Consider the following 26,233-nt stretch of genomic DNA (forward strand, 5'->3'; position numbering starts at 1 on the left):
TTTCCCACTTCTTTTTTCTTGTTGACTTTAGTAGTGGGCAAATGCCCCTTGGCTCACCTCACCTCAATTTGCACTTTTTATTTTACAGGCACTTGGGAGGGGAAAAATCCCTTGTCTTTTTGAGCACTTGCAAGATTAACCTTAAGTGGAGTAGGTATGTTTCCCCTCCAAGCACAAAATTAATTATTTGCCTTTGAGAAGTGGGAAGTAGCCAACAGCAGCAGTGAAGATATATCTTGCTGGGTCTCTCCTTAATCAGAAAGGATACCTTTGTTTATGTTCAGAAGCATCTCCTGCTGGGAAGCATGCAATTCAAAGATCCACCTGCCTCCAACAGGTAGCATCAGAAGGCAGAAGTTACACATCCCACACTCCTTGGCAGGAAATGCTCAGAGGCAAGGCCTCTGCTGTTTCTAGCAAGTTCTCCCTTTGCTCCCACTTCTCAAAAGGCAAGAGAGTTTTATTTGCAAAACAGGTGGGGGACTGCCAGAAAGAAGTAACTAAAAGCCAAAGGACTGAATCCTACTGTGAGTGAGACCTGAACTCAAGGGGTCTGTGGCTTTTAAAACTGGGAGAGTTTGTATTCCTCTGTCACATATTGTCCCCATTGCTAGTCAACTTTAATCCATGATTTAGCATGCTAACTATGGTTAACAGTAATTAGTTTTCCTCTTAGCCAAGGTTTACAAGCCCTAATTAGCACTGGCAGGAATGTAACATTAAACTATGTTTAAACCTGGCAGTGGAAGGAAGGAGGGGCATAAGCAAACAGCCTGCTCCTAATCTCTTAACCATGATTGAGCAATTATCAGTATTATGTCTATACCATGCCAGTTACTTCAAAGGGAACATGGCAGAGCAAACTCTTTGAAAAACTGCAGCTTTAATGCCTTGCCAAAAAAATAAAATATACTTTCCAGTAAACCAACTTCAAACAACACTTATTTCCAAGTCACTGGCAAGGATCTAAACATTCAATCGGTTCTGTGCACTTAAGGGTGCATTGGACATGTGTTCCGTGAAGAGCACCTTACCAGTGCCTATGTTGCAAGGCAAAAATGCATCTGTGACTGTGGGAAGTTACAAAAGCATTTTTTTAATGTCATGGGGGTTCAGTGTGCAAAATCCAAATTGGAATTCCACTGGGAATGATGGTGTGATGACAGGAATAATACTTATAATGGCAAGCTGTTGTACTACTCTAAGCTAGCTCTTTGAGACTAGCCCGTTGTGTTTAGAATTGAGGTGCAAGCCACTGGGACTTAACGTCAGCCATCATTTATGCATTCTGAAACTGACTACATTTACCTTCCTGTGTTTGCACAGTTCCCACCAAAATGGATGAATGGTGCACTAACTTTTCAGGGGAGAGGTAAAGGTAAAAGAGGGCCTCATTATTGCAGTAGGTTAGCATAAGGAGTTTCCGTCCCAACTGTGAATGTCCTTGCTTCTCAGAGTTTTAAGTTATTTCCTTTAAACCTTCAACAAAGCATATTTTTGTATTTTAATATATAAGAATATCTTCCAAGTGTCAAGCACAATCACATACTCATACAGCAAAAATGGCTCTGTATTCATGTTGTGTTCACACTGAAGCCTGTCTGACTTTGCATAAGCAGCAGCATAATTATTATTTATATTTATGTTTGTCTCTATAAACCATCTCTCTCTCTCTCTCTCTCTCTCTCTCTCTCCGTTACTTATAAATGTACCACTGCAATACTACTGTCTTCTCCCTCACAAAATGAAGTGTTCTACAAACTGAAAAATGTATTTGGGTTTTTTGGACAGGGAGATTGGTTTCAAACTAAAGCACAACATGTTAACGTTCACTTCTACAATAGCAGCTTTTCCAAATTATACAGCAAATTAATTTTACAAGCCAGGCATGGATAGTGTTAGGGAATTTATCCAGTCATAAAAAAAGCATTTACATTAGAACTTAAGGTCAAAACTAGGCAAGCATATAAATGCATGCTTAAAAGTGGAAACTTTTTGCTTTCTTTTAAATGTGTTAAAGAAAATCTTAAAACACACAGGTAAACAAGCCTTGCTGAGGGAGAACCAGCATGGCTTCTGTAAGGACGAGCCGTGTCTCACAAACCTTTTAGAATTATTTGAAAAAGTCAACAGGCATAATTTTTGATACAGTCCCTCAATCAAAGGCTGCTGAGGAAACTCCACAGTCAGGGAATTAGAGGGCAGGTTCTCTCATGGATTAGGAACTGGTTGAGGACTAGGAAACAGAGGGTGGGTGTCAGTGGGCAATTTTCACAGTGGAGTGAGGTGAAAAGCAGTGTGCTTCAAGGCTCTGTCCTGGGACCAGTGCTTTTCAACTTGTTCATAAATGACCTGGAGACAGGGTTAAGCAGCAAGGTGGCCAAGTTTGCAGATGACACTAAACTTTACCGAGTGATGAAGACCAGAAGGGATTGTGAAGAGCTCCAGAAGGATCTCTAAACTGGGAGAAGAGACAGCAAAATGGCAAATGCATTTCAATGTAAGTAAGTGTAAAGTAATGTACATTGGGGCAAAAAAATATATAGGCTAATGGGTTCTGAGCTGTCAATGACTGATCAGGAGAGGGATCTTGAGGTACTGGTGTACAGCTCAATGAAAGTGTCAACCCAATGTGCGGAAGTCATGAAGAAGGCTAATTCCATGCTTGGGATCATTAGAAAAGGTATTGAGAATAAGACAACTGATATAATAATGCCATTGTACAAATCGATGGTAAAGCCACACCTGGAGTATTGCGTCCAGTTCTAGTCGCCACATCTCAGAAAGGATAGAGTAGAAATACAAAAGGTACAGAGGAAAGCAACCAAAATTATTACTAGGCTGGAACACCTCCTTATGAGGAAAAGCTACTGTGTTCTTCGGTTTAGAAAAAAGGCATCTGAGGGAGGACATGACTGAGACATACAAAATTATTCATGGGATGGATAGATGGATGTTCCTTTCCCTCTCACACAATACCAGGGGACATCCACTAAAATCGAGTGTTGGGAGAGTTAGGACAGACAAAAAAAATTTTTCTTTACCTAGAATGTAATTAGTCTGGAACTCCTTGCCGTAAAATGTGGTGATGGCATCTGGCCTGGGTGCCTTTAAAAGGGGATTGGACAAATTTCTGGAGGAAAAGTCAATCACGGTTTACAAGTCATGACAGGTATGTGCAAGCTCCTGATTTTAGAAGTAGGCTACCTCAGAATGCCAGCTGTAGGATAGGGCACCAGGATGCAGGTCTCTTGTTGTCTTGTATGGTCCCTGAGGCATCTGTTAGGCCACTGTGAGATACAGGAAGCTGGACTAGATGAGCCTTTAGTCTGCTCCAGCAAGGCTTTTCTAATGTTCTTAAAGAAACAGGCAGGGGAGTAGTTGTAATTGGGACGGCAGTGAGCATGGGAGGAAGGTCAAGTCCTTGTGCTGTTTGCCGCCCAAATACAATAGTTATTTTCTGCAGATAACTGCTTTGGAGGTTGTATTTTTTCCCCATTTCCCATGCTTTGCAGTCCCAACTAGGATTGCTTCTGCCTCCTGCTGGCAGCTATTTTGTTTTTTAAAGAAAACAAAAAGAGGAGTTGATGTGTGCAGTGGCAGAAGCAGGGGGACCCTTCCCTTTCCCCTGAGCATGTGAAAGAATGCTAAGTGGAAGTGATTATCACCTGCTCCATTCTTTCTCCTTTCTATTAGGTATGTAATATAGGCATGGTAACAACTGAGTTAAGCCAGTGTCTGCAGTCTCTCCTTTCTCCTATAGTTATGCAATAATAATAATAATAATAATAATAATAATAATAATAATAATAATAATAATAATAATAATGGTATTTATATACCACCTTTCTGGTCATCAGAGTATTCCTCTGCCTTTATTCAAGGCGGTTCACATAGGCAGTGCTCTCTGTTATCACTGCACAGACTTTGTCGTAAAAAACAGAAATCAATAATGAAACTGAAGGAACACAAAAATTTCCAGATAAGAAGTTTATAAGTTTTGTTAAGATATTTAGCAAAATTCTTTAGTAAAACAAAATTATTTGCATCACAAGCATAACTTACATGTGTTTATCACCTCAAGAAACATCACATCTCATCCACTGACCATAACCTCTTAAGAACACTAACCACCTACTTAATTAAAAAAGCTAAATGATATAAGAGACATATACAGTAAACTGGGGTCTCCCAGACTCATTTGGAGGACAAGGATTGCATGACTGCAAGGTTAAGGTTTTGGTGTACTAATCACCCTTACAGAGTTCTTAGGATAACTGATAATATGAAGAACTCTGAACCACAGCCTGAATGCTGAGCAATATTGGGTAAAATCTCGCCTAGCTGCTGCATGTGCAGAATGCTCCTGTGACTACTCAACCTGCACAGAGTATCATAACAGGTAAAAAGAAAGACATCAAACAATACATCAAAACATTAAGTGCAACACTACATAGTAAAACAGAAACCAAATCAGAGCAACATCTGACAAGTATCATTGGGCCACTGGGGAACAAATTAGTCCAGATAAGCGGTCAAGTCACAGGCTGACTTCAGAGGCTCAGAGGGCAAAAATCCACTCCGCACCAAATGCCAACAAAACAGGTTATGTTCTAAGCCCTCACCAAAAAACCACAAGGGAGGGAGCAGTTCTCAGTTCCCTGGAGCAGAGGCGTTTTGCCCATGCGGTGAAACATGGCACATGACATGGGTTTGTGGTGCCCAGGGCAACGGCTGATGTCATGACGCCACATGGCATCATGATGTCATCTACGCGCTCGGGCTCCAACTGCCAAGAAGCGGTTAGAGCGCAAGCACCCTGCTGGGTGTCAGTCAGGTGAAATTGCCTGGCCGGCTGCCAAGCGTGCACTCACACTCCATAAGAACAGCCCCACTGGATCAGGCCATAGGCCCATCTAGTCCAGCTTCCTGTATTTCACAGCGGCCCACCAAATGCCCCAGGGAGCACACCAGATAACAAGAGACCTCATCCTGGTGCCCTCCCTTGCATCTGGCATTCTGACATAACCCATTCCTAAAATCAGGAGGTTGCGCATACACATCATGGCTTGTACCCCATAATGGATTTTTCCTCCAGAAACTTGTCCAATCCCCTTTTAAAGGCGTCTAGGCTAGACGCCAGCACCACATCCTGTGGCAAGGAGTGCTAATGCGCTAATGTGCTAATGCGTCGGGAAGCAGTTAAGGGGCGAGTGCACCAATGGCATCACGATGCTGTGTGACATCATGATGTCAACCGTGATGCCAGAAGCTGAGGACGCCACTGCCTGGAAGGGAATTCCAGCGTTGTGGGGCCAACACAGAGGAGTCCATCCCCTGGGCATATCCAGGGCTTCTGGCTTCCAGGGCAACAGCTGAAGTCATGACGCCACGCGACGTCATGACGCCACCAGCCTATCTCAGCTGTCCCCAACCAGACCAGCGGAGCACGGAGCGGTACCCATTGCGCATGCGCACAAACAGCACCCGCCCAGGACACTCTCTGACCGTCAATGGCGAGTCGTGCTTAGAGGCAGGCATAGAGAGGACGGAGAGAGAGTGGTAATCTTTCGGCCCGCCTCCGCTCTAGGCCTCCTTACCTCGCCCGCCTCCCGCTCCTTACCTGTCTCCGGCTCCTCAGGGAGCGCGCACGCGCCTTACTGCCCTCTTCCCCTTGGAACTGATAACGCTGTGACAACACTTCCGGTTTCCGGGGGAAGCTGATAGACTAGCGTGAGGCTTGTGGGCCATAATATTTTTAGGAGCGTCGCGCGGCGCCGCTCTAGGACTCTGACTGAAAACGAGTTCGCTTCTAGACTGGAAGTGGCAGGAGAACTAGCGAAGGGGCGCGACTCTATGGGCGAACACTGCGAGGGGGGCCGGACGGGGGTGCCATAGAGTGTGAGGATAGAGTGGCACCTCGTGAGCCGGGGTGAGCTGTCACAGGAGGGCGACGTCACTCCCTCGCCGGAAGCAGACGTGGCCGGCCTGTGCCCGCCCCTCCGCGGGGGTGAGGTGATTGGTGGCCGTGGGGCGCTGGTTGCGCCGCCGCCCTGGCCGGGCCGTGCAGGATGAAGCGGCGCAGGCAGCGGCGCGTGGTGGCGGCGCTCCTGCTGTTCTGGGGGCTGCTGGAGGCGAGGGCCGCGGTGGGCGCGGGAGGCCGGGCGCTCCCTCCACTCAGCGACGACGTCCCTTTCCGCGTCAACTGGCCGGGCAGCGAGTTCAGCCTGGTAGGTGTCCGGGGGGGGGCCCCGGCCCCCGGCCCCGGCGGGGCTCCCTCCCAGGAAAGTGTGGAGAGGCTTGGGCTGAGGACCCTGTGCATGTCTACTCAGGAGTAAGCCCCGTGAAAGTCAGTGAGTGTTACTCCCAGGAAGGTATGGAGAGGAGTGCAGCCCGAGAGCCTAATCCCATGCACGTCTACTCAGAAGTAAATCCCATTAGAGTCAATGGGGCTTCCTCCCAAGAAAGTGAGAGTTCCTTGCCAAGGAAAGTTGGTTCCTTGCAGTCTTTATTTTTATGCAAAAGTTTAGCCTCCCTTCCCCACGCAATTGAAAAATGTTCTGCTGCATCTCATGCGCTTGGAGGAGCTGATGGTTTCTTTTTCCTCCACTCTGGAGGGACTTTTCCCTCCACTCTGTAGCACAACTGCTTTTTGCAAAGGAGCCCCCAATGAACTGAGCGACGTCTGCAGTGGTGCCTTTCACCAGCAGCAGGGAATGGTGGGGCTTCCGGGCAGAGCCCTTGCTTGCAAAGCAGGCTGTGTGGACCTCATCATAACTCAGTAACTCTTATGTTACTGAGTCAAGCTTATGTCAAAGTTGCAGGCAGCCGTGACCATCTGTTGGGCAAGAGAAGTTTCAGAAAGCGCAAGCTATTCTGTGTCAGTCCACTTGTGAACAGCAAGCTGTGGAGTTCTCTAACTTTTTTCTCTTTCCTTTATTGGTGAAAGGAAAAGAAAAAAAATACATCAAGCAAATGCAATCAGCTAACACTAGAAAGAGGAAATATAAATGCGCACACATACCTTGAACAGTATACATTAAAATAATTTTTAAAAAAGAATTTTTAGCAATCTATGCTATGGATCGTAACCCATAGATAGTATGTACATGCTATATATTAGTATATAATATACTAGTAATATAATGTACTGTATATAATAGTGTGTGCGTGCGTGCACACACAGTACTATGCATGTGAATAGGAAAAAATGCTTCCAAAGATCTAAAATTACATCCATATGTAACTATGGGAAGCAAGACTTGATTCTGCTTGCCGGGAAAAAATGGCTTACCATTTGTGAGTAGTTAACTCCAAGGCTGCACCAGTCCACAGACTATGACCGACTCTGTTTGAGGTAGATGGAAAGTACAAGCCCCAAGGAGTGCAGAATGCAAAGGAAGGCTAGGAAATTGGAGGAAGGGTGAGGGCAAGGCAAAGGAATAGCTAAATTAAAATACAGTACCCCTAAAGGACACTGAACTGCAGAAGCACTTCTAGTCCATTGGTAGTTACTGGGTCAATAATACATTATCTCACCCACTTTCTGTTCCCACATAAAATGAAAGTGAACATAACAACAGCTCAACTGGATCAGGCCATAGGCCCATCTAGTCCAGTTTCCTGTATCTCACAGTGGCCCACCAAATGCCCCAGGGAGCACATAAGATAGCAAGAGACCTGCATCCTGGTGCATCTGGCATTCTGACGTAGCCCATTTCTAAAATCAAGAGGTTGCACATACACATCATGGCTTGTAACCCATAATGGATTTTTCCTTATCCAATCCCCTTTTAAAGGCATCTAGGCCAGATGACGTCACCGTATCCTGTGGCAAAGAGTTCTACAGACCAACCACACACTGAGTAAATAAGTGCTAGTATAGCTGGATGTGTCATTTTAGGGTTTGTGTTCTCAGGGTTACAATATTTTTTTCCAATTGCTATAAGCCAGTATCACTTGGGGGTGGAGCCAGAGAAAGACTTTAGGAATTCTTCTTCCCAACCCTGATGGTTGTTTTGATTCTGTCTTGCTAAATTGGGGGTGGGAGGAGTAATACAGTACCTTTGATAACATCATTTCTTTTAGTGCTGTTTCACAACAGAGCCCTTCATCCAGAGCTGTTCCAGTTATTGTAGCCCATGTGAGCAGTATATTCTGGACAGTGAGCTTCAGGAGCCTTCAATGACATTTTATAGCGCTATTTCAGACAGTTCTTTGCTTTTCAGTAGTGGTCCTCTGGCATCAACTGACATATTGTTGTGTACATGGAAGCAAGACTCTGGAAGGAAGGAATGTACCAAAGAAGGAATGTGACAGAAGAAAGTTAGCACAATCTTTCTAAACCATATCCTGTCAGTGAGCACCACTGAAGGATGATTATAGAAGCTGGTGCAGTCAGCTTTGAGCAGCCCCCCCTGCACAAATAATCTTGCAAGAGGTCTGTTCTTGTGAGCTGTGTAACACTGGAGAAAGGACTTAGAGATACCACTTCTCTCCCATGGATCAAAAAAATGCATGTTGTGATTTTTCTAATCATAGAGAAAGGAAGCAACCTTATTCAAGTCCTGGTCTCCAACACTGCATTGCTCAATAGGTCATTTCGGAAAACTAGTGACAGGGTGAATACAGTGAACCTTTGATCTGAGAGACTAATTGGGGGAGGGGTGTCCATTAATGATGAAAGTTTGTTAAATCCAATAGCATTTATGATGATGCACATTTACAAAACATGATTTCTTCTTAAGGAAGCAAATAATGATATTTCCAAGGTCTGTTTAAATTGAGGGTTTGTTGTGCAATGAAATTATTCAGAGCAGCAGCTTGTCAAGGCAAAATGGGCTTGCTATCTAGTACAATTATTTACTTTTTTGTTTAACTTCAGTGCATTTTTATTGGGTGGTTTTTGTGGGTTTTTTAGCCTACTGCTGGTGTTTTATATAAGGAAGATCATTACATCATTATGACAACAGCAGATAAAGAAAAATACAAGTGCATTCTTCCAGTGGTGGGCAGTGGAGATGAGGTATGTATGCTTTGACTTCCTTAACCAGTTTCTTTGATGTTTATGATTCAATTTCCTGTATAATATTCAAATGCAAAATGTAATAGTGATTTGAGTTGTGGGAAACACAGGTGTATGTATGCATTGCATCATAGTAAAGAGAAACTTCATTTTTTAGAACTCTGATTACTTTGGGAGGAAGATCATTGTTCAGGAGGGGCCCTGTATCCATGGATCCCATACTGCCTTATAAAGTATTAAAAACATCACTTCTGGTTTCTCTGTGAAACCAGAAGTTGTGCTATTTTGACTGCCAAGCTCCATTTGATCTCAGTCTCAGTCCACGGCCTCTGCTGGGATCAGAGGACTCCAGAGGGGAAGGTAACCGGGCTCCCCTCACCTCTGGAGGGTCCAGGCTATGGAGATGGGCATTCGCCCATGTCCATGGTTTTGGCTATCCGTTGGGGGTTCTGGAACCCCTGTGGATAAGCGATACTGTATTCCCTTTTTGAAGTGAGGCATTAGGCTACTGAATTTTGGTTCTGGACCTAGAGTACACAGTGATAGTCATAGCTAATGATGCAACATAAATGCAGAATTTCTTGTTGAATTTGAATTTAACTTGATAGAGCCCTTGGGTTCATTAAGATCTCCACGGGCAAGCATGCTTCATATTGTCTCCAACGAGACAAGAGAGAGGTTAAATTTTGGAGGCCTGGTCCAATAATTGTATAGTAGTAGTTCCTGTTCTTTGGAAATAGTCTGCCTGGGGAGAACGTCCTGTGCCCAAGCATCAAAAACTCTTCCTTCAGAAGAGTCATTTTTAGGAAAGCCTTCTACAGATTAGTTTGAATTACTCTGTTTTGATATTTTATTTGGGTATTATGTTGATGTCTATCTGTTTCTGGCTTTATGTTCTCTCTCTCTCTCTCTCTCTCTCTCTCTCTCTCTCTCTCTCTCTCTCTCTGTGTGTGTTTGTGTGTGTGTGTGTGTGTGTGTGTGTGTGTGTGTGTTAGTTAAGCTTTGGAAGCTGTCCAGATCACAGATCCCATTAGGCAGGGTATAAATGAAACACTGGCATTTGTCGTGTATATGTGTGAATCATACTGCACATTAACCATGTGACATGATTATATCATGTTGGTTTACCAACTTAAATAGAAACATTAAGACACCACAATTATGCAAGAAATGAATAACTCAACAAAATGGTGCAGTGAAAATAATATAAAATATTTTGACGTGTTATCGACTGTGTTAGTAAAACAGCGCCAAGAAAGTTGTGGCACATCTTCCATATGCTAATAAAAGAAAATTTGTCTATGTTCACATTAACACATCTGAGCAAGCATGACTTTAGAGTCTTCTTGGCTCCCAGAACTAGTTGCATGGTTCTTTGGATTCTGGCCAATGTTTTTTTGCTTCTCTGTCTTTTAAGGAAGCTAGTCTGGGACAGTTCGTAATGTAAAGGCTGAGAACAAATATTTACAGTCTATCAGCCTTTGAAGTTAATCAGGGAATTTACATGGGGTGTTCCAGTTCTTCTCAATTTCTTGTCCAGATATTTGGTGTAAAGTTTCACCAAGTTAGTAAAATGAACAGATGTGCTGTTTTAAAATGGAGTTTATCAATCTTTTGGCTGTATTGACATCCACTTGTTCTTGTTGTAGGAGGAAGACAAGGATTACAAAGGGCCAAGCCCTGCGGAATTATTGGAACCTCTGTTTAAACAAAGTAGCTGTTCTTTCAGAGTACGTCTGCCTTAGTTTAAGACAAAAGGATCCCAACGTCTACATTAGTAACTGAGCCACAATGCTGTAAAGTGGATAAGCAATGTAGAAGTGGGCGTGTGTATTTCTTGCAAGCCATCACTGCACTTAGATTTCAGTCTTGCCCGCAGTTTCACAAATGTGAGTCTCCTGTAAATTAGCAGACATTATTCAAACCTAACTTGAGGATTGTGGCCTAAAATGTAGAGATATTTTTTGAATAACCTATTCTAGTGGATGATGTGTCCGGATCACAGAGAGAGAAATATGCCATGCACTGTGTCCCACTTTATGCTGGGTAGTTTAAAGTAAACTATTTCATCTGCTCGCCTAGGTTAGCCCAAGGTCTAGAAGGGTTATGGAGGTGTTGTCATGCTGTGCTGCTTCATCCCACACCTCTGCACAACTGCTTAGGACAATACTAAATTGAACCCCATAGATGCCCGAGAAGCTCGCCTCCCGTTTAATTGATTGCAATTGCAAGTTTACTTTGCAGTCTCACAAACTGACATAATTCCATTGGATCTTAAACAGAGAGACTGCAGCTAATAATGTGTCATGGCAGAACATCAGAACTCACAGACAGTGACCATCATGCATATAAATTGCATGTAAGAGAGGCTGGGGAGTGACTTGCAGCACTTACCTTGCCTCATATCATGTAACATGGCTGATAAAGACATTGTAGTATAGGCTGAAACTAATTCCACAATGGCTAGGTTTGCTTGTTGTATATTTATATAGAGATATAAATTGTTATATTAAGAGTGTGGTGATATTGTCAGTGCATGAACTGAGATATCCAAAAACGTTTACTGCCTAAGCTATATTGGGTTCTTCATAATTGTGGTTTTAAACTTGGCTGCTTTCAAAAGAGCCATAATATTGGTTCTTATCTGTGTGTGTTCATTAATATGACATATTTTGTTTAGATTGAATCCTATTGGACTTATGAGGTCTGTCATGGAAAACGCATTCGGCAATATCACGAAGAGAAAGAAACTGGACAGGTGCATATTGTTAAAGCTTTTGTTCTCAAGAATATAGTAACTTAAAATGGAAAATGTTCATGCTATACAGTAAGGTTCCCCATATCCACGGGGACTCTGTTCCGCCCCTCTCCCACACAAATACGGAAACTATGACTACGGGGGATGCTATTCAAATACTGTAACAGTCCCCCCATGCGCCCATTCCATTACCTTAGGTCAGGGGTGCCCAAACCCCACCCTGGGGCCACTTGCGGCCCTCGAGTACTCCCAATCTGGACCGCGGGGAGCCCCCAGTCTCCAGTGAATCTCTGGCCATTTGGAGACTTGCTGGAGCCCACGCTGGCCTGACACACCTGCTCTCAGCGTGACGGCCAATAGTTTGACCTCTTGCGTGAGCTGTGGGACGAGGGCTCCTGCACTGCTTGCTGTTTCACGTCTGTGATACAGTAGTGGCAGCAAAGGAAAGGCCAGTCTTGCTTTATACAAGATTGCAAGACCTTCATTCATTTGTATAGTTCCATCTCTAGAATATTTATTTATGTAAATTTATTCAAATTTGAAATGTAAATTCTTTTTTTTTTCCTGGCCCCTGACGTAGTGTCAGAGAGATATGGTCTTCCTGCCGAAAAGTTTGGAATTTTTCCTGCCGAAAAGTTTTCCTACAGAAAAGTTTGGAATTTTTCTTAGCAACTTCGGAGAGAAAAAAGATGGCTGCCAAGTGAGGTATGAAGATGGTTCATACCTCACTTCCAGCTTTTCTATCAAAATAAATGCACAAACCTGTCAAGACCATGGCAGCCTCCAAAGTGTGTGCAGTTTATGGAGACAACCTTGCAACCTCCATACAATTGATTATGACGGACGGCCATTTTGTTGTTTTTAAAATAACCACGTGGAAGCATGCTAGTAGCATGCTGGCAACGCCACTTCTGCATTTTTCAGTGAAAATAAGAACACAGCCTAACTATTGTTAACAGGCAGCACTTCCTGCATGTCACACTTCAGTTTAGCAAGAGTTTTACTTGGTTTAATGAATAAACACCAGCACTAGTATACAAAAATTAAGGTAATGGAATGGGCACAGAAGGGGGCCTGAATCTGTGGATTACTAAATCCACAGATATGAGGGCCCATCTGTATTTTGTACAGATTTGGATTATGCAGACCCCATTTCCGGACATGCAACAATGATGTCATATGGCAGACTTCCAGCCGTTCCATGCTATGGGAGCTCTACTTTGCTTGGTTTTTAGCTGTGCAGACACACAGCCTAAAGGGAACAGTGATTGTAAGATAACAAATTAAAATATTGGAAGAGAAATTGTGCTCAAGGGGAAAAGAAAGTGAGTGAAGGTGTTTGTTTTGTTGTTTGTAGAAAATAAATATTCAAGAATACTACCTTGGAAACATGCTGCAGAAGAACCCACGACTAGATCCAGGTTTGTTTTCTTAGTGCTTATAGTCAGAAAGAAGCAAGGCAGCAGCCATTCACCCTTTACACACTGAAGAAAAGAAAAGCAATCCTGGGTGTAAACTGTGGAGAAGTTAAATGTTCCACTTTTGATAATGGTGTGAAAAGTGCTCATCATTCTTTCCCGTGAATGTAGAATTTTACTGAGTACAGGGAGGACTTGTATCCGCGGATTCACTTATCCACGGATGCAGAAGAGCCCCCCATGCCCCAGCCGCACCCCCACCTTCTGGAGGTGAAGGGTCTTCTGAGCCTGGCAGAGGCCACATTTATCCTCCTCCAGCCCCTACCATGGAAGGCCCCTATCCTTCTTCATGGAAACCAAAAGTGATGTTTTTAATGTACTTACGGTTTCCACGGAGAAACTGGAAGTAGCTTTTTTCTTTTTTGCTGCTTTAAGTCATTCTGAGTCTGACAGAGGACACTGGCAAATGCATGTGGTCTCTGCCGGTCTCAGAAGATCCTCTAGAGATGAGGGTAGCACAGCTCCCCTGCCTCCAGATGGTGTGGGTGGGGCATCTCCCCATAGCCACGAATTCAAGTATTCATGAGGGGTTCCATAATGGAATCCCCACCGATACGGGGACATGCCTGTACCTCTCCCTTGGTTCTGTCATATGTTGTTAGAATTTCACTGTTTCACTGCCCCTTACAGAAAGTTTACAGATTAATTAAAACTCCCTGGAGAGGGAGAGTTTCGGTGTACCGAACAAAATTCTGCAACCACAGTGGGGGTTTGTCAGTAATGGTGCGAACCTTTTTCTCTGTGCTCTGCCTGCATACTGGGAGTGGGCAGTGCTATTTCTGATGCCCTCCACACAGACTTCTGAAATGCATAGATAGTACTAATTCAATTCACTGGGCCAAAAGGATTGCACCTACCTTACCCAATGTGTGACCAAGAGCTGTAGCCTTGTGGCCAGGTTATTCCCCTCCAGTTGGAGACCAGAAATAAATCCAGAATGAGAAAAGTAGCCCAGGGAAGTGTTAAGCACTCTTCTTTGAACCCTTCACTTTTCTCCATTCACTCTCTTCAGAGTACCTGGGGTGGGAATATATTTGATGAAGTACATACGGTGTAGCTCTGAATGCCTGTATCAACCCTTTCATTACATAATGATTAAATTGGACTGTATTTAGAGAGTTCTGTGTTTTTTCTCTGTGATTTTATATACATGCACTGGTGGATAAAATTTAACATTTCTGTTTCTTAAAATGTTTTCCAGAACAAGAAGAAAAGGAAAAAGAAAATCCAAAAGAGGCAAGTGGGAAGAGGCCAGTTTCATCTTTGCAAACTTCCCCCTTTATGAGTTTTATTTAATGGCTCATTTTTTTATTTATAAATTTATATCCCTCTTTATCTCCTGAGTGGCCATTCAAAGCAGCTTACAAATAAAAACATAAAATAGATAAATACAATATAAAAATATAAATATTAGCCATCCCTGAAAAACAGTATACAATCTAAAAATCTCACGAAATGCCAGGAACAATGAGCAGAAAACCAGCAAACACTAAAAAGAATACAAGGTCATAAAACTTATGCATAAAAACCTTAAATTATTTGTATTAAAAAGCCCGAACCTCAAAAGATGAGAGTAAAAAGAAATGTCTTTAAACCAAGCCAGAAAGCCTCTAAGGAGGGAGCAGTCTGTAAACTGAGAAGAAGAGAATTCCATAGAGTAGATACTACTCTGATACGTATCTATATCTCCTACTAGATAAATATCTGTATTTAGTAGCATTGCAACATGTAATTGGCACTGAAGCATGCTTAGTGCTATATCCTGCCCTTTCTCCAAGGAGCTTACCTCTGGAGGGTCTTACCTCTCTGGAGGCATGCATGGAGCTTTCTATTTTCACAGCAACCCTGTTGGGTAAGCGAGGCTGAGAGATAGTGATTGACCCAGCATTGCCCAGCCTCATGGCTAAGCAGGGATTTGAATCCAGGTCTGTTCATTCCTAGTTTAATGCACTAGCCCAGCAGTTCTCAAACTATGGATCCGGGACAGCTATTCGGTCATGACCCAATTTTTGGTGGTTCATGAAATTAACAGGGCAGATTAGGCTATATGCATCAAGGATTAAACAAACTGCTACTTAGTGGGGGGGAGCACTGCTGCCCAATCACCATTATAGAAACACCCTTTGGCATTGATAGCAGCCTCTAGACCAGCCATTGTCAACCACTGTGCTGTGGCACATTGATGTGCTGCGAATGGTCCCCAGGTGTGCTGCAGGAATTTGGGAGAGGATCATTTATTAGTTGGGCCATTGGGGGATGTGTGTCCCCCTGATGGTAGCATAGTGTGCCTTGTCAGTTGTCAGGAAACTGATGGTGTGCCTTGACCATTTTAGTGCCTTGCCATTGTGCCGTGGGATGAAAAAGGTTGAAAATCACTTCTCTAGACCCTTTAAAAAGTTTGAGAACCACAGCTGTAGCCACCTTACCACACCAGCCGCCTTTAACATAAGAACATCCCCACTGGATCAGGCCATAGGCCCATCTAGCTTCCTGTATCTCACAGCGGCCCACCAAATGCCCCAGGAAGCACACCAGATAACAAGAGACCTGCATCCTGGAGCATCTGGCATTCTGACGTAGCCCATTTCTAAAATCAGAAGGTTGCACATACACATCATGGCTTGTAACCCATAATGGATTTTTCCTCCAGAAACTTGTCCAATCCCCTTTTAAAGGCATCCAGGCCAGATGCCGTCGCCACATCCTGCGGCAAGGAGTTCCACAGACCAACCGCACGCTGAGGAAAGAAATATTTTCTTTTGTCTGTCCCAACTCTCTCAACAGTGAACTTTAGTGGATGTTCCCTGGTTCTGGTGTTGTGTGAGAGTGTAAAGAGCATCTCTCTAGCCACTTTATCCTTCCCATGCATAATTTTGTATGTCTCAATCATGTGTCCCCCCCCCCCCCAGGCGTTTCTTTCCTAGGCTGAAGAGGCCCAAACGCCGTAGCCTTTCCTCATAAGGAAGGTGCCCCAGCCCAGCAATCATCTTAGTTGCTCTTTTGCACCTTTTCCATTTCCACTATATTCTTTTGAGATGTGGCGACCAGAACTGGACACAATATTCCAAATGTGGCCTTACCATAGATTTGTACAAGGGCATTATAATATTAGCCCACTCAGAATCATTATAAGATCACTCAATGAGCTCATTATGAGCTCACTCGTTATAAGATCATTATAATCATTATAAGCTCACTCAGAGCTTATAATATTAGCTCACTCAGCAGCATGTGCTCACTCTTTGCTCACTCAGAAGCATGTGTGGAATGATTTTTAAACTTATGGTTGCTTCTTTTTCTTTTCTTTCTTCCAATCTAGATTCCTACAAAAAACATAGAAGGGCAGATGACCCCATATTATCCTGTGGGAATGGGGAATGGCACGCCTTGTAGTCTGAGACAAAACCTACCCAGATCGAGTACAGTAATGTACGTCTGCCATCCTGAAGCAAAACATGAGATTCTCTCAGTGGCTGAAGTGACTACATGTGAATATGAAGTGGTAATTTTGACCCCTTTGTTATGCAGTCATCCTAAATACAGGTAAGGAGTTCAAAGTTTAGCGAATAGCTTCGACTGTAATCCAGGCAGGACTTCTAGAAAGGATGTTTTAATAGCTGTCTGCAAGTCTTCTTGTTGGCTGCAGTCCAGCACATAGTTGAGTATAGATTAGCTTTTGCAAGTTGCCTTGGAAGCTCTCTGTTGATTCTGGTAGAATGTGCTCTGAAAGGAGTGTGCAGAGGATTGTAGCTTGAAGGGACCAATTGAATCTAAATTTCTCAGTTAAAGTTTCCATACAAGTTGTGTGAGAACAGAAATATCTCCAAGATCTGGTGTTCTGTTGTGCTGAGAAGATTGCAACTGCGCCACAACATGGTTTCGATGGTGCTTAGGCTAGTGGAGATGTGGAAATAACTGCTCTTGCAAAGGAATCTTTTCTGATGAGTTGGGTAGTGTTGGAGGAACTACTTATAGAATGTTGCAGCAGCCATCCCTGAAGGATTTTCTCTCTGTTGTGCCTCTGTGAGAGCTTCCTTCAGAAATAGCATGTGACTAAATCCAATTATGTGAGAAGTTATGTATGTGCACCTTTCAAATTAATAAGGAGGTAGTATTGCTTGCTAAGACTAAGGAATGGAGCACTAGGAAAGTGTGAAACCCTGGTTTAGAGTGGGAAGCCCTGAGTTACTGTGAAAGAAGTTGAGGTGGAGGAAGCATGAAGGCCCAAGGCTTGTTTTGAGCCGAGCCATTGTGTTCAAAGCATTTGAGACCTCTGCAAAATTACTGCATCAATAATATACTGGTTTGTTGAACAGGTTCAGATCTTCCCCAGTGAATGATATCTTTTGCCAGTCCCTACCAGGATCCCCACTTAAGCCCCATAACTTGGAACAGCTGGAACATCAGCAAGAAATGATGAAGATGCCTATTAGAAGGGCCAAGGAGGTAGGAGGACACAGGTGCAGCACTGATGGCATGCATGTAAAATAGGAATGGTGACAGATCACTGCAACAATTGCTGTTGGCTTTGTTTGTTTGTACTGTAAAATGCCAGATTCTTGGTCTCTTAGCCTACTTTAGAACAGCCACACCACACTTAAGGTTCACTTCTGTCATTTCCATTTACGGCCCCCTGTGCTATATACCAACTCTCAGTAGAAGATTTTTAGGGGGAATTGCCAAAAATTGTGTCCCTTCCCCTCTTGCATCAGCAGGAGATAGCAGTCATGCCACAAAGGGTTAGGAACCCTAAACAGATATATCTACCAATTGAGGACAACATTTTTTGTATCTGAAGTGGGCTCTAGTCTACAGAAGCTTGTGCTTTAATAAAAGTTAGCCTTAGGATGTTGCAGGACTCGTATATTTGTGTTTTCTGCAACAAACAAACATTGCTTCTCCTCTGGAATCTGTCTTGACACACTGTGTATGATAAACAAATGTTCAGCAGCATCTAAAGGTGTGCATTTTTAATTTCAGGAAGAAATTAATTCAAAAGAAGATAAATTTTCCTCCATTCACAAGCCGGTTGCTGTTGGAACCCAGCAGCTATTAACAGTTGGAACAACGCACATCTCCAAACTGACAGATGATCAACTCATAAAAGAGTTCCTTAGTGGGTCTTATTGCTTTCATGGGGTGAGAAAGAAACTGTATACCTTGCTCTTTGTGTCTGCATGTGTTCTGTAGCTGTGCCATGTGTTGATGTTGTATAAAATCAGCTGGACTCCACAGACCTGGGAGAGGGAAAGTAGGGAAGGCAAATGGGCAGGTGCATTTTTGTAGATAAGGAAAAAGGGGGTGCATGTGTAGAATTGACATAAATTCCTTTAGGCTCCTGAGTGAAGCAGCAAGTTTGGAGGAAGGACAGTTGACATGCATAAACCATTTCTCATGCCTACTTCGCAGTGTACTTTTTTGCTCTGTGGGGGGGCCTCTTTCTGAAAAGTAACAACTTAGTTGTGTGCATAAATGAAGTCAGACATTCAGAGGGATGGGGAGAAGGAGTATAGTGTTTTGTGAAATGTTTCAGCTGCCTTGGGCATTTGGCTTGGCAAAGAAAAGGTGGCATATTAATTTCTTTAATCTTGTGTAGTGAAAACCAAATGCTGCAAATCAGAAAACGTAAACTTTTCAAGCAGAATAAACAATGCAAATAGGAGGTGGTGAAGATTACACAGATCAGGCAAATACTGATTGGTACAACTTGGATGATTAGACCTAGACCTAGTTCTCACTGTGGCAGTCAACTTGTGTTGGTAGGGAAGTTTCCCTTCAAACTGCATGTGAGTGCCTCCTTAATGGAGTGCTTCAACAAACAAACCATACAGTGTTTTAAAAAGGAAGCTTAAAGCCTTTCTCTGAATATGCTACATATTTATTCTCTTGATAGTAGTCCTTTAATGACCCTTGCAGCTCAGTCTCTTAGCCCCACTACCCTAAACCTAAAGTGGAGCAATCACAATTGGATCTAGAGAAGCTACTAGATCTTGCCTCATTTTAATTTTATTTCCCCTGTTACTTTGTAGGGTGTTGGCTGGTGGAAGTACGAATTCTGCTATGGCAAGTATGTGCATCAGTATCATGAGGTATGTGGAAATGGCAGCTGAAAAGTTTTTCCACTAAATGGCCACAGATGGCCTTTCTGCAGCACAGGAAAGCTCTTTGAAAGCATGATTGTGAAGTGTAGAAAATCCCCTGATAGAGGGCCTATCAAGAACATAAGAATAGCCCCACTGGATCAGGCCATGGGCCCATCCAGCTTCCTGTATCTCACAGCGGCCCACCAAATGCCCCAGGAAGCACACCAGATAACAAGAGACCTGCATCCTGGTGCCCTCCCTTGCATTGGCATTCTGACATAGCCCATTTCTAAAATCAGGAGGTTGCACATACACATCATGGCTTGTAACCCGTAATGGATTTTTCCTCCAGAAACTTGTCCAATCCCCTTTTAAAGGCATCTAGGCCAGATGCTGTCACCACATCCTGCGGCAAGGAGTTCCACAGACCAACCACACGCTGAGTAAAGAAATATTTTCTTTTGACTGTCCTAACCCTCCCAACACTCAATTTGAGTGGATGTCCCCTGGTTCTGGTGTTATGTGAGAGTGTAAAGCGCATCTCTCTAGCCACTTCTCCTTCCCATGCATAATTTTGTATGTCTCAATCATGTCCCCCCTCAGGTGACTCTTTTCTAGGCTGAAGAGGCCCAAACGCTGTAGCCTTTCCTCATAAGGAAGGTGCCGCAGCTCAGTAATCATTTTAGTCACTCTCTTTTGCATCTTTTCCATTTCCACTATGTCCTTTTTGAAATGTGGTGAGCAGAACTGGACACAATACTCCAGGTGTGGCCTTACCATCGATTTGTACAACGGCATTATATTAGCCGTTTTGTTCTCAATACTTTTTCTAATGATCCCAAGCATAGAATTGGCCTTCTTCACTGCCGCCACACATTGGGTCGTCACTTTCATCGACCTGTCCACCACCACCCCAAGATCTCTCTCCTGATCTGTCACAGACAGCTCAGAACCCATTAGCCTATATGTGAAGTTTTGATTTTTTGCCCCAATGTGCATGACTTTACACTTAGTTACATTGAAACGCATCTGCCATTTTGCTGCCCATTCTGCCAGTCTGGAGAGATCCTTCTGGAGCTCCTCACAATCACTTCTGGTTTTCACCCCTCGGAAAAGTTTGGTGTCGTCTGCAAACTTTGCCACCTCACTGCTCACCCCTGTCACCCAGGTCATTTATGAAGAGGTTGAAAAGCACCAGTCCCAGGACAGATCCTTGGGGCACACTGCTTTTCACCTCTCTCCATTGTGAAAATTGCCCACTGACACCCACTCTCTGTTTCCTGGTCTTCAACCAGGTCTCAGTCCAGGAGAGGACCTGCCCTCTAATATATTAACAGTATTTATATACCGCTTTTCAACTAAAAGTTCACAAAGCGGTTTACAGAGAAAAATCAAATAACTAAATAACTAATTCCCTGACTGTGGAGTTTTTTCAGTAGCCTTTGGTGAGGGACCGTGTCGAACGCCGTCTGAAAGTCCAGATATATAATGTGCCTGTTCTGCAAGCCAGCAATTGGAGATGAGACATTGGGCTAAATAGACTGTCATAGAGGAGTGATCTTCATGCTCAGTGATTTATGTCCAAAAAATGTTTTTGTAAAACATGTCATGGGAGAGTGCCAATTTGAAATTGGTGCTCTTAGGCTAACCTCCCATGTGATACGCCTGTAGGAAGCCTCTCTGCAAATAACACTGGGATAGCTAGAAAATACTGTTCTAATTTTGCCCCATAGTATGGTAGATGCTGGTAAAGAGAAACACTAAGAGCATGATCCAGTGGGAAGTGCTCCTGCACAAAATTCATTGACATGATAAGGAGCTGCACAGGAGCACATGTGTGCTTTTGTACTGCTCTTGTTCATTTCAGTGGAGTGTACACTTCCTGCTGAATTGTGCCTGATTTTGTTTCCTTTCAAGAGTCCTGTGCCATAAATGGTCTTGTAAATGCACACACGGTGTAAGATCACACAGTACCATGTCTGAAAAACATTTTTACAGCATTTCTAACCTTTTTACAGATGTGGTAGTAAACTGTCTTGCAAAGTGAGGGCACTTTGATGGAGTAAAATACTCATGTGACTATTGTGAGTGTTGAATCAACTCTAAATGTCTCTAAGGAAGGGACCTCTAACTTCCCTTTTATTTGTATTTTTTAGGATAAGGAAAACGGCAAAACAACTGTAGTTGTGGGCACTTGGAACAAAGAAGAGCATCTTGAGTGGGCACAAAAAAATGTGGCCAGAGCATATCACCTCAAAGATGATGGCCTGCAGATGGTGAAGTATGTCTGAGTCAGTTTTCCCCTAGCTGTGACTTGGAGCATGCTGCTAGTGGGAGGTTATATTGTATTTAATTACCATATGAGCAGTCAGTCTTTGTGCCTGAATACTATATTTGCTGATTCATCTGCCCCTCATTTTCAGAAATGTTGGCCTCCTGGTTTCAGGCTTATCATGTAACTTTTCAGAATATGTTGTAGTGATTGGCTGTGCATTAACACGCACCACTTCTGTAAGGGTGTGTGTGAATACTTGGAGTAAACCAAAGCTGAACTAGTGTCAGCTTCCAAGTGGCTTATATGACCTTATTTTCTGTTGTATCAAAATACTGGAGCAACATTTTGATCCAGTTCCAAGCTCAGAAGCAAAACTGCCCAAACTGCTGTGATCATCCTGTAGGGCATCCTCCATTGATGTATTCATAAATACAGCTGGGTATTGTCTTTTGCTGTGCGTAAAGCAAGGCACCTGTATGTGAAGTGTAGCAGATCTTTTGCTTCTCTGCTTTCTAATAGTTGTGTAGAGGCCAAATGCAGGGAGGAGGTATTATGGGACTCTGGCTCTTGTGGTTTGGCCTGCAAGTTTAAAGAGAGTGCTGCAGTTCATTGCTAATCTGGAACTTTTTCTTGGCAGAATGGTGTCTCACTACTATGGAAATGGAGATGTTTGTGACCTAACTGACAAGCCTCGACAGGTGACAGTGAAATTGAAGTGAGTTGCATTCTTAAAAAGTGATCTGTTCTGGACTGGCTTGTTTAGATGTGATGTTCTGTCCTAATGCAAGAGTTCAAGGTGGGTATCTTAGAACACACCTTGTTTAACCCATTTCTGCCCAGCCCACAGGTATACACATTGATCCCTGTTGTGTATATGCAACACTGGGCAGAAATGGCTTAAAGAAGATTGGCCTGCCTTTACTAATCATGGGCATCAGGGAGCTTCCTTTAGACATGCCCAAAGGTTTGCATGTGCAAGACTGACCATTTTTCTTTAAACATCAAGCCTCACCTCTGCTCTCAGAAGCATTTTTGCCATGCAACATAACAGCTAGTATTCATAGTGTTAATAGTTACAAGCTTCTTGAATATGCATTTAGGCATATAATTTTCTCTGAATTGTGACCCATAACTTGTCTGGTATCTACTGTATGGTGTTATAAGTACAGTGGACTCCCCACATCCGCAGTCTTGGCACAGCTCTCTGTCCTAGAATGAGCTTTCAACAATACAGTTGCCCTCTGCCAAAGTTAGGATCCAACCTGCTATCTCTTACAATTAATCTTTGTAACAGTATGAAAGAGCTAGTTCCTGAGTATCAGCTATTTTCAGCATTTTTCTTCTCATGGCACACTGACCTCTATGGTCTTCACCTCTTGTAATGTTGCTTTCAGAAGACTCTTCTGGGTTCTGTGGCTCTGTTTCTAGGGCAACTGTCTGTCATAACAAGTTGTCTGTCCCGCTTCCTTCACTGGCTCTTGCCTGCAGTGACAATTCATTACTACAGATAGTTAACCTAGAAACAGAGCCACAGAACCTGGAAGAGTTTTTCAGCAATTTTCAACTGCTGGGCTCCAAACTCCTGTGGCATATCTGCCTATCTTTTGCAGCACACCAGTTGAAAATCACTGCTGAATATGTTCATCTTCCTCCTCATTTTTCCCTTTTGTTGCATGCCTCTTATGTAATGTAAACCATTGTGATTGTTTTGGTAGAAAGCATATAATATCACAGACAATAAAATCCACCACTTTCTTTCTGCATAACACACTGATGCTGAAAATGAGACTAACCAACGTAACAGCAGGAAATGTCATAAACAAAAGCAGGACATAATATTGCAACAAGCCTTAGAGTTGCTTCACACGTTGGCATAAATTCTTATGTATGCATGTTGATATCTCATAAGAGTTCTATAGATCTGCAACACTAATTAGCAATTTCTGTCTTTAAGGTGTAAACAATCTGATTCTCCTCATGCAGTAACAGTATATATGCTGGAACCTCACTCCTGCCAGTACATCCTTGGGGTATGTACAGTTATATCTGTGACCTTGCTTTAAACCACATTCAGTTCTAGAAGCAGAGCTCTCAATTTTCCATCAGTTTGAGAGAGCCGTATCTGACAAAACAATATAGGATGGTCCATGAGTTGCAGTAATTGGCTTCCTCACACAAGACAATGCTGGGCACCCCCCTTCCCCCACATATTATTTTGCACCTTGATTCTAATGAAAAAATAGTGTATCTTAAAAGCCTTGCATCACCCCAGGTAGGGACCATAACTCAGTGGCAGAGCATCTCCTTTGCATGCAGAAGGTCCCAAATTCAGTCCCTGGCATTTTCGGGTAAGACTAGGAAAAGACCCCTGTCTGAAAACCAGAAAGCCACTGACAGACAATGTAGGCAGTACTGTACTAGATACAGTGGCCTACGTAAACAGTTACCGAGGTTTCGTGATTTTTGGCTCAAAACCTGCCCTCAGGTTATCTGTGAGATCGACTTATACTCAAGTATCTATGGTACTTAGCCCCATAGGAATAAATAATAGATGTTCACTTTTATGGGATGGAAGTTCATTGGAGTAGCCTCTGATAACACTAGTCATTAAGAATGGAACCTGCCTGTTTTCATAGATTCATTCTAGGTTCTGTGGCTTCATTCTGCCAATGAGATGAAATGAGGAAAACTGGCTGGCAAAGTTGCAGAAACACAAGCAGTGCTCTGCAGAATTAAATGACATACATTCTTAGACCAAGAAACTTAAAAGTATTCAGAACCTGCTGCTGATACAGCGGACCACTGAGGCAAACATTGGAATTGTCAGGGGCCATTTAGAACCCCCTCCATCCCCTACGCACACACACAAATGCAATTCAATTTGGTAGCCCATGCGGGAGTGCTCAGTGAGACACTGGAAATGCCAGCTGGGGGGGGGGTCCATTCTCTGCCCTCTCTGGTGGTCCATGGGGAAGCATCTCACCAAGTGACCACTCCTCCACAAACTACCAGAAAGGGTGGAGAATGCCACAGGTAGCACTTCAGCAAGTGCTGGACCACCAGGGAGGGCAGGGAACGACTACCTACAGCCACAGCCAACGCTTAAGTGGTCTGTGCGGGAGTGCTCACTTGGTGAGACACTGGAAGTGGTCAGAGGTGATCATCTTTTTTTCTTGAGACTTTGCAGACCACTTCTCAGGGTCTTATGAACCACCTGTGGTCTCCGGACCACAGGTTGGGAACCACTGGCACACAGTGACCCACTTCCTAATGTTCTGATTCCTTTTTCATTCTTCAGGTGGAATCGCCAGTTATCTGTAAAATTTTGGATACAGCAGATGAGTATGGACTCCTTTCAGTGCCCAGCTAATAGAGGATAGGAACTACTTTAAAGGTCAGAGCCTGGAGAGCTGTAAGAAAAAGTAAAGAGCACGAGCCAATGGCACAGAGATGCCGAGCCAGAAAGACCTCACCGGCAGACCCATATTAAAAGCAAACCGCTATCCTGAACCACTTTGTGAATATTGTATGTATATAAGAGGCTATTGATAAAAACTTTTAAAACATTAAAATCTTATCTTGAAACTTGCTTGCTTGCTTTGTGATGTGGGACACGTCTCTTTATAGCACCTGCTCCAATTGAGTAATTACACTAAGGAAAAGACTGCTACTTTCTCTCTTAAAGGGAGTGGGAGTGAAACATAGTACATTTTATGCCCTTACTCTTAGGAGACACACAAGCAAACACACTACCTGGAGTGCGTTTCCCCACTTGCTATGCTTGCCTAATTTGGGCTCTTCCCCGCCAATCATTGAGTAAAATGGTTTTACAGACTCTGTGCCTGTTGGAGTGATGTACATGTTTTATGCCTCTCCTTTGTCCATGGTGGGCTGTTCACTTGGATGATCACAGAGCAGCTCTTCCAGTTTTCTTACAACAAACCTCACAAGAATTGTATTATATTGAAGGCCTGTGCTATTCAGTCTGGCCTGCAAACTAGTGCCATTGGTTGCTGGTCCTCTTATCCAGCACTTCTGTTCAAAAGCTCACAAGAAATGGTAAAACAAATATAATCAAAATTAAACTAATAGAGCAGTGAAAAACAATAACATGAAGGAAGCTGGATAGTCACGTCAGTTATGATTTAAGAATATTTTTATATTGCTTTGTCAATAAAGTTGCCCCTTTGCTCTGGGAGGAAAGGGCTGGTCTGGAGGGGTTGTAGCAGTAGTTGTCTGGCTTTGACTTTGAAAAGTTGGGACCCACTAGGTGGATCAGGAGCCAATTTCAGGTGGATGCACATTCATTTCTATATCTTTAATATTCGCATTAGACTTGATGTTACCATTGTATGTGACTGCATTTGGGGAAATGTTACTGACCTGTACTTTTAACAAGCTACTATGTATATGATAGTAAATGGGACTTACTCCTGGGTAAGTGTGGGTAGGATTGCAGCCTAGGTTTGTTAAAAAATTTTCTTCTTGATGATGTCCTTTCTGGTCATGGCATCACTTCTGGTGGGTCCTGACATTCTCATTCTAAAAAGTGGGTCCCAGTGCTAAATGTGTGAGAACCACTGTTCTAGAGTAAGCTGCGCAGACAGGAAGGCC

General features: G+C 43.3%; 2 protein-coding genes across 4 annotated transcripts in view; one reads left to right on the forward strand and one right to left on the reverse strand.

Annotated features, from left to right (window-relative positions):
* Positions 1-5,700, reverse strand: part of ASB3 (ankyrin repeat and SOCS box containing 3) — a 58,720-nt gene extending 53,020 nt beyond the window's left edge. For 2 of the 3 annotated variants that reach the window (XM_066611915.1, XM_066611913.1), the window contains exon 1: positions 5,624-5,700. The gene's annotated coding sequence lies outside the window, so the exon portion shown is untranslated. Of the gene's footprint in view, positions 1-2,409; positions 2,456-5,623 lie in introns of those variants that run through there. The other variant, XM_066611914.1, reaches the window with a different exon arrangement.
* Positions 5,701-5,858: 158 nt separating this feature from the next.
* ERLEC1 (endoplasmic reticulum lectin 1) lies at positions 5,859-25,208 on the forward strand. The gene is made up of 14 exons (XM_066611916.1): positions 5,859-6,230; positions 8,921-9,025; positions 10,675-10,755; positions 11,706-11,783; positions 13,141-13,204; positions 14,463-14,497; positions 16,581-16,804; positions 17,578-17,707; positions 18,242-18,400; positions 19,291-19,350; positions 21,501-21,625; positions 22,257-22,334; positions 23,574-23,649; positions 24,918-25,208. Exons 1-14 carry the CDS (start codon positions 6,072-6,074, stop codon positions 24,987-24,989), a joined length of 1,446 nt encoding a protein of 481 aa, XP_066468013.1. The 5' UTR covers positions 5,859-6,071; the 3' UTR covers positions 24,990-25,208.
* Positions 25,209-26,233: the final 1,025 nt, after the last annotated feature.

Source organism: Tiliqua scincoides, chromosome 1 (assembly GCF_035046505.1).
Source record: "Tiliqua scincoides isolate rTilSci1 chromosome 1, rTilSci1.hap2, whole genome shotgun sequence".
Lineage (NCBI taxonomy): Eukaryota > Metazoa > Chordata > Lepidosauria > Squamata > Scincidae > Tiliqua > Tiliqua scincoides.

Bases quoted from the DNA above. Each gene is read 5' to 3' on its own strand.
- ERLEC1 (XM_066611916.1), top strand. From the start codon at position 6,072: ATGAAGCGGCGCAGGCAGCGGCGCGTGGTGGCGGCGCTCCTGCTGTTC. The intron at 11,784-13,140 runs GTGCATATTGTT...TGTTGTTTGTAG, and splicing joins AAGAGAAAGAAACTGGACAG to AAAATAAATATTCAAGAATA. The intron at 17,708-18,241 runs GTAGGAGGACAC...TTTTAATTTCAG, and splicing joins CTATTAGAAGGGCCAAGGAG to GAAGAAATTAATTCAAAAGA.